This window comes from Cannabis sativa, chromosome 2 (genome assembly GCF_029168945.1).
Source record: "Cannabis sativa cultivar Pink pepper isolate KNU-18-1 chromosome 2, ASM2916894v1, whole genome shotgun sequence".
Lineage (NCBI taxonomy): Eukaryota > Viridiplantae > Streptophyta > Magnoliopsida > Rosales > Cannabaceae > Cannabis > Cannabis sativa.
In genome coordinates this window covers 54,181,052-54,189,896 of record NC_083602.1, presented here as the reverse complement: position 1 = coordinate 54,189,896, position 8,845 = coordinate 54,181,052, and the positions used below count along the sequence as shown (strand labels likewise).

The 8,845-nt window shown below is 41.5% G+C and overlaps 1 protein-coding gene across 1 annotated transcript; it reads right to left on the bottom strand.

Annotated features, from left to right (window-relative positions):
• Positions 1 to 843: 843 nt before the first annotated feature.
• Positions 844 to 4,684, bottom strand: LOC115720407 (uncharacterized mitochondrial protein AtMg00860-like). Its single transcript, XM_061109445.1, has 3 exons — positions 4,418 to 4,684; positions 2,185 to 2,277; positions 844 to 867 (listed from the first exon to the last, which is right to left on the bottom strand). Exons 1-3 carry the CDS (start codon positions 4,682 to 4,684, stop codon positions 844 to 846), a joined length of 384 nt encoding a protein of 127 aa, XP_060965428.1.
• Between the last annotated feature and the right edge of the window lie 4,161 nt (positions 4,685 to 8,845).

Genomic DNA, 8,845 nt, shown 5'->3' with positions numbered 1-8,845 from the left:
TACCAATTCCATCCAAAGCTCAACCAAACACTCAATTCAATTCTACAACCTAACAAGCTTAAGATAGGGCATAAAAAAATACATACAACATGCATTAAAACTCACACTTTACCTTAAAAATTCAGATTGCAAAAACATCTCAAAATCATACTTAAACTCACAAATCTCAAGCTCTTTAAACTTGAGCATAATTTCAACTTATCCAAATATTTTTCCAGCAACAATCATCATCAAACAATTGAATTCAAGTTAAGGAAGAAACCCTAGAATTCCATCTAGAGCTTAAACAACCCACACACCATTCAAGCAAAATTCACTTAAATTAGCAAAAGAACCACACCTCATGCAACCTATACTTATCATCTTCATCAACACCAAAATCATGCATTACTAACTATCAAAAAATTCAGTAGATACAACTAGATTCACAATTGAAAAGATTACCTCAAATCTCAAGCTAGGATTGAGCACAAATACACCAAGAATCCAAGCTCAATCAAGTCAAAATCAAGTAATCTCTTTCCATAATCAACTTTTAAAAATTAGAGAGGGTTAGAGAGAGAGAGGGTTCGGGTGAGAGGGGTAGCAAACCAGAATTCTCTTTTCCTTATCCTCAAAAATCAATTTTGTCAAACATAGTAAGTAAAGGTCAAAAGACCAAAATGCCCCCAAGGCCAATTCCCACATTTTCAAACATACAAGGGCAAACTTGTCATTTCATGCATAATTAAATCCCAATTAAATTTCAGATTATCAAAAATCAAATGAAATGCCATTTAATTCAATCCAATTGCATTTCGGGCCCGAACCCGGTTCGGCCCGAAATACCCGGTTGTGACTTTACTACGCCAACCTGTCAGAACGCACCTGAAAAGACAGCACAAGCATAATGTATAATAATATAGTTCTATTAAGCACGTAATTAAATTAATTTCATCAATTTACCCTTCTTGGATCATAATTACTAAAATGCCCCTAGCTCACCAACGGGGTCTTACCATGTTATAAATCATATTAAAATCACATATATTGAACTATATAATAATATAATTCCTCATTTATTCATAACTATCTAATTAGGGTTTTGATAATCCATTTCTTAATTCTAGGGTATTACAATTACTCCCTCCTTATAGAAATTTCGTCCTAAAATTTACCTGAACAACTCTAGATATTTTTACTGCATATCTGTCTAGAGTTCCCAGGTTGCCTCTTCCACTCTTTTTGTTTCTCCACAGTACTTTTACCAGTGCCACTATCTTGCTTCTCAAGACTTTCTCTCTTCTATCGAGTATCTGCACTGGTTGTTCCTCATATGACAAGTTTGGCTGAAGTTCCAATGCTTCATAACTCAGAACATGGGACGAGTCTGAGACATATTTCTGAATCATAGAAACATGGAACACATCATGTACAGCTGCCAGTGCTGGGGGCATAGCCAACCTGTACGTTACTTGCCCTATCCTTTCAAGGATCTCAAAAGATCCAATGAACCTCGGGCTAAACTTTCCTTTCTTTCCAAAGCGTTTAAATGTCTTTTATCGGAGATATTCAGAGAAATACAATGTCCCCAACCTAGAAATCAATATCACGACGCTTTGGATCAACGTAACTCTTCTGTCTACTCTGAGCCGCGAGCATTCGCGCTCTAATCTTGTCAACTGCATCACTTGTTTTCTGAACAGCTTCGGGACCCAAGAACTTTCTTTCACCTACTTCATCCCAGTGAATAGGTGATCTACACTTTCTTTCATATAAAAGCTCATAAGGGGCCATCCCAATTGTTGCCTGGTAGATGTTGTTATAAGAGAACTCGATCAAGGGAAGGTATTTTACCCATGATCCCTCAAAGTCAAGCACACATGCCCGTAGCATGTCTTCTAAAATCTGTATCGTCCTCTCGGATTGCCCATCCATCTGAGGATGAAATGTTGTGTTGAACTTTAACTGAGTACCCATAGCTCGATGTGGACTCTCCCAGAATCTCGATGTAAACTTCGGATCTCTATCCAAAACAATGGACTTTGGAACACCATGAAGACGAATAATTTCTCTGACATATAACTCACCATACTGGTCAATGGAGAAATTCGTCTGAACAGGTAAAAAGTGAGCTGACTTTGTAAACCTGTCCACTATGACCCACACAGAGTCAAACTGTCCTGTGGTTCTAGGCATACCTACCAAGAAGTCCATAGCAACATCTTCCCAATTCCACTCTGGTATATTCAGTGGCTGCAATAACCCTGCAGGTCGCTGATGCTCAGCCTTAACTAGCTGACAGGTAAGGCACTTTGCAACATACTCAGCAATGTCATTCTTCATGCCTGGCCACCAGAAGATGGCTTTCAGGTCATGATACATCTTCATTGACCTTGGATGAACTGAATAAGGAGTCGTATGAGACTCATCCATGATCTCTCCCTTTTAATACTTTCATCCATAGGCACACAAACACGATTCCCGAATCGTAACATTCTCGTTTCATCCACTGAGAAATCACTAGCCTTCCCAGCCGAAACCCTAGCTCGGGTTTTTACCAATTCCAGATCTTGCATTTGTACTTCTTTGATTCATTCTAAAAGAGTGGATTGTAGGGTAATATTATCCAGTTGCCCCACAACCAATTCAATCTTAGCTCGGGTCATCTCATTTGCTATCTATTGGGAGATTTGTTTCACAACGCTCATGTAACGTTCTCGCTTCAAGCCTCCATTGGGCCCTTACACCCACGGACTAATGGCTCTTATACATGAGTTCATCACTCTGGCTACTTCATGGACTAATGACTGACCCTACAGACCAACACGAGTGTTTTCAGCGTGCTTTGTCCTCACTCACACGCATCCTGGGAAAACTTCCCAGGAGGTCACCCATCCTTGAAATTGCTCCAGGCCAAGCACGCTTAACTATGGAGTTCTTTCGAGATGGGCTACCGAAAAACAAGATGCACCTTGTTGACATAGGTAGTACCAATCAATCCATTTAAGCTCTATTCAACTATGTAGTCCCATACCTACACAGTCTTAGAATCATCCCACTTGACCTTCCCCAGGCGGTGTGAGATTGTACAGCTTACCCGGTATTTCCCCTTACGGATCACGGGACTACTGACTGTCACAATCACCCCCCCTTACGGGGTTCGACGTCCTCGTCGACCACACTTCCGGCTGGGTCAAGGCTCTGATACCATTTGTAACGTTCTCGCTTCAAGCCTCCATTGGGCCCTTACACCCACGGACTAATGGCTCTTATACACGAGTTCATCACTCTGGCTGCTTCATGGACTGTGCTTTGTCCTCACTCACACGCATCCTGAGAAAACTTTCCAGGAGGTCACCCATCCTTGAAATTGCTCCAGGCCAAGCACGCTTAACTATGGAGTTCTTTCGAGATGGGCTACCGAAAAACAAGATGCACCTTGTTGACATAGGTAGTACCAATCAATCCATTTAAGCTCTATTCAACTATGTAGTCCCATACCTACACAGTCTTAGAATCATCCCACTTGACCTTCCCCAGGCGGTGTGAGATTGTACAGCTTACCCGGTATTTCCCCTTACGGATCACGGGACTACCGGATCGTCACAATCACCCCCCCTTACGGGGTCCGACGTCCTCGTCGACCACACTTCCGGCTGGGTCAAGGCTCTGATACCATTTGTAACGTTCTCGCTTCAAGCCTCCATTGGGCCCTTACACCCACGGACTAATGGCTCTTATACACAAGTTCATCACTCTGGCTGCTTCATGGACTGTGCTTTGTCCTCACTCACACGCATCCTGGGAAAACTTTCCAGGAGGTCACCCATCCTTGAAATTGCTCCAGGCCAAGCACGCTTAACTATGGAGTTCTTTCGAGATGGGCTACCGAAAAACAAGATGCACCTTGTTGACATAGGTAGTACCAATCAATCCATTTAAGCTCTATTCAACTATGTAGTCCCATACCTACACAGTCTTAGAATCATCCCACTTGACCTTCCCCAGGCGGTGTGAGATTGTACAGCTTACCCGGTATTTCCCCTTACGGATCACGGGACTACTGACTGTCACAGCTCAACTGACTCTGACCCTTTCTGCTCAAGGCATCAGTAACCACGTTGGCCTTACCAGGGTGATACAGGATATCACAATCATAATCCTTCACCAACTCTAGTCAGCGTCTCTGTCTCATATTCAGATCTCTCTGGGTAAAGAAGTATTTCAGACTCTTGTGATCAGTGTATATCTCACATTTCTCGCCATATAGATAATGCCGCCAAATCTTTAGCGCAAAAACCACTGCTGCGAGTTCTAAATTATGAGTAGGGTACCTCTGCTCGTACTCCTTTAACTGCCAAGAAGCATAGGCTATTACCTTTCTAGCTTGCATAAGCACATAGCCGAGACCCTGTCTCGAGGCATCACAATAAACCACAAACTTTTCCTCATCTGAAAGAAGAGTTAGTACTGGAGCGGTAATCAAGCATTGCTTTAACTCTAGAAAACTTTTCTCACACCGATCAGTCCAAACAAACTTTAGGTTCTTTCGAGTCAACTCCGTTAAGGGTACAGCAATCTTTAAAAATCCCTCAATGAACCGACGATAATACCCAGCTAAACCCAGAAAACTTCTGACCTCAGTAGCTGATTTTGGTGTTGGCCAATCCCAAACAGCTTCAATTTTGGCTGGATCCACCATGATCCCATCTTTATCCACTATGTGTCCCAGAAATGAGACACGAGATAACCAGAATTCACACTTTTTGAATTTAGCATAGAGTTTATGATCCCGTAACCGTTGTAAAACTGCTCTGAGATGAAACTCATGCTCTTCCTCTGACTCAGAGTACACCAAAATGTCATCTGTAAACACAATTACGCATATATCCAGGGAAAAAAAATCACCTGTCCCCATATTCCTGTCCCATCTCTGTCCCAACGAATTATATTTTGCCAACTCATTTAAAATGCCAACTGTACATTTAACCAATCAAATATTGCTTTAGTAGTAACTGGTCGTTAGACGACTTTTAATTTTATGTAACAGTTAAACAGTTAAATCTTTTGTAAATGATTTTATAATCGGGATCCCGAGTCTTTTGTAATATTGTTTTATAAGTTTAATTAAAAAGCAAAATTTTAATTAATCACGTTTTTCCATAAACCTCGTTGATTAGCAACGAGCTGCACAGTATATTTAAAAATCACGTAATACGCCTAAGTTAGTTAGGGTGTCCATTTATTTTCCTTGTATTTTATTTTCTTTCTTATTAAAAAGAACAAAAGTAATCATCTCCCTCTTTATTCTAGTTATTAGTCTACAATGGCTATACACAGTATATTTTCTAACTTGCTATAAGTGGTTTTATGAAGTATATACAGTATGCTTAGGATTTTCTTTTTCTTACCAGGTTGAATAATCTTCGTCAGAAAAATAAGAGTTTTGATTTTTACCTTTAAGCTTCTAAATCTGATAAAAAATATGAAGATTGAAGAATAAAAATATGATAATTCATATCAGAAATAATTAATATTGATTAATGAGATTTCAATTTTAGTTAAATATAGAATATCAATCGTCAATCCACATGCAAACGGATGAATTATAATTTGGAGGGGCTGATTTATTTAATAAAGATATACATATAAATTAAAGGAAAACAAACAGACCAACGGAGACTTAGGCTCTTAAATGTACAGTTGGCATTATTGAGTTGGCAAAATATAATTTGTTGGGACAGAGATGGGACAGGAATATGGGAACAGGTGATTTTTTTCCTCTATCCAGGTAGTCTTTAAACACCCAATTCATAAGATCCATCAATGCTGTCGGGGCATTGGTGAGTCTAAAAGACATCACAAGGAATTTATAGTGTCCATACCGAGTACGGAACGCAGTTATTGGAATATCTTCCTCTCGAATTCTCAGCTGATGATAGTCTGAGCGAAGATCGATCTTGGAAAAGACCATTTTCCCCTTCAGTTGATCAAACAGATCATCAATTCGAGGTAAAGGATACTTGTTCTTGATGGTGAGCTTATTCAATTCTCGGTAATCAATACACATTTGCAGGTCCCATCATTCTTCTTCACATATAATACCGGAGCACCCCAAGGAGAGTAGATTGGTCTAATGAATCCCAGATTCAGTAACTCTTGTAATTGTATCTTCAATTCTTTCAATTCTACTGGGGCAATCCGATACAGTGCTTTAGATACTGGATCCACTCCTGGAACCAACTCAATAACAAATTCAATCTCTCGAGTAGGCGGCAATCCCGGTAAATCTTCTGGAAAGACATCAAGGAACTCGCATACCAACCTTGTATTCTCAGGCCCTGATGTCACAGGTTGGCTGGTATCCACTGCTGTGACTATGAACCCCAGACAATCTCTGCTCATTAGGTCCTTAGCTTTCAACAATGTTATTCTTGGTATGTGTGCCCCCTAAATCTTACCCACGAACACCGCTGGGTTAGCACTATCGGGCTCAAACACCACCATCTTTCGTTTACAGTCAATTGTCGCTCCATATTTAGACAGGAAATCTATTCCCAAGATTATGTCAAAGTCAGACAATTGTAATTCAATTAGATTGGTGGTCAACTCACAATCTTCAATCCAGAAGGACAAAGACCGAATCCACCTTGTGGATACTATAAGGTCTCCCGAGGGTAACATGGTTCCAAACCCCGAAGCATAAATATCACATGGCTTATGGAAACTTTCAATAACTCTACTCGACACATAGGAGTGAGTAGCTCCCGAATCAAACAACACAATATATGAACAATCATTAATAGATAACTGACCTGTCACAAGCATCAACGTCAGCCTAAGTCATGGTAAACAGTCGCCTCCGGTTCAGTGAAGTATTCTTCTTAGGCTCCTCTTTCTTGGCCTGAGGACAATCTCTAATAAAGTGGCACACCACGCCACACTGGAAACATGCCTTGGCTTGACACTCAGCAGGATGGTGTTTCTTACATTTAAGACACTCAGGATATGATCGGAATGAGGACACGTGACCCTGACGACCACCTTTATTTCCCCGAAACTTTCTATTTCCCCCTGATGCTCCAGAAGCCTCAGCCTTCCGTTTGTGATCACGGTTGCCACTGTCGGTCCCCTTACTAATATTACCACTGACGAGAGGATTTGATGTCGTGACGGCATCCTTTGCAGCCTGCTCTTTTATTACTTGCTGCTCAGCCTCCTCAGCAATTAAGGCCAAGTATACCACTCTCTTATACAGAGTGTCATGTGATGGGATAATTTTCAAGTCTCAACTGATTGTGGCATTCAGTCCTCAAACTTACTTCTGTATCCTAGTGAAATCTGTAGGCACCAGATCACTAGCAAATTTAGACACCCGATCAAATTCTAGAGTATACTTGACCACAGACATCTTCCCCTGAGTCAACTTTACAAAATCTTCCTGATGTAAAGTCCTCACAACAACATTATAAAACTTTTCTTCGAATAGTTTCTTGAATTCTTCCCAGGTCATTACACTGACATCCCGGGTCTGACCCACTATGTCCCACCAGACGCGGGCATGGTCTTGTAACATGAAGGTTGCACAATTCACTCTCTCAGTTCCCATCACCCCTATATTGTCGAGGATACAGGTAACAGTGCTCATCCACTGCTCAGCCTTTATAATGTCAATACATCCCAGAAAAGTTGGAGGTTGCAACTTCACAAATCGCTCGAACATAGAATCTCGGTGCGGCATAATAAACCCCTGGTTACCCACCACTGGCACGGGTGCTGGTGCTGGTGGTAACCCTTAATCAACTGGGGCAGCCGGTTGCCTTAAACGTTGCAACTCTTCCTCTTGAGGAAGTATGATACTTCGCATTTTATGAAACATCTGCTGCCAATCAGTAGGAGGATTAGCATTACCAACCCCCGCGTTATCCCCCGGATTTTGCAGAGGTGGAGGCGGTGTCAGTGGATTGGTTCAGGCAGCCCCGGGCTCTACTTGCTCACCTTGTGGTCTGGATGATTGCGGAGGGTCCATTATTAGTAACCATGTAATCAACAACCCCAGCGAGTTAAGCACTAATACTGTAACGTCCCCGCTTCAAGCCTCCATTAGGTCCTTACACCCACAGAATGAATGGCTCTTATACACGAGTACATCACTCGGGCTGCTTCCTGGATTGATGACTGACCCTATAGACCAACACGAGTGTTTCCAGCATGCTTTGTCCTCACTCACACGCTTCTTGGGAAAACTTCCCAGGAGGTCACCCATCCTGAAATTGCTATAAGCCAAGCACCCTTAACTGTGGAGTTCTTTCGTGATAGGCTAACGAAAAACAAGATGCACCTTGTTGATATAGGTAGTACCAATCAATCCATTTAAGCCCTTTTCAACTGTGTAGTCCCATACCTACACAGTCTCAGAATCATCCCACTTGACCTTCCCTAGGCGGTGTGGGATTGCACAACTTACCCGGTATTTCCCCTTACGGATCACGGGACTACTGACTGTCACAAATACCACACTTACGCACTTATTGCCTTAAACCCTAACTCATCTATTTACCTCAAATAATATTCACATAAACAAGTAGCATTTAAAGCATGGCATCACATAACACATACATACTCAAGATGCTTGCATACTGCCTAAAATGGAAAGCGGTAGACAAATGATCACACAATCAGTAAAGTATTTACTCTCAATACTTACTGCACCATGAGTCGAGCTTTTCTCTGACGATGAATGTACATGTTTGGCCGGTTTACAGAAAATTTAAAAACCTTGGCACTCTGATACCAAATTGTAACACCCTAAATAATTAGGCACGCTACCCAAGTTACTTACGAAACCCTAATCCCCTAAATG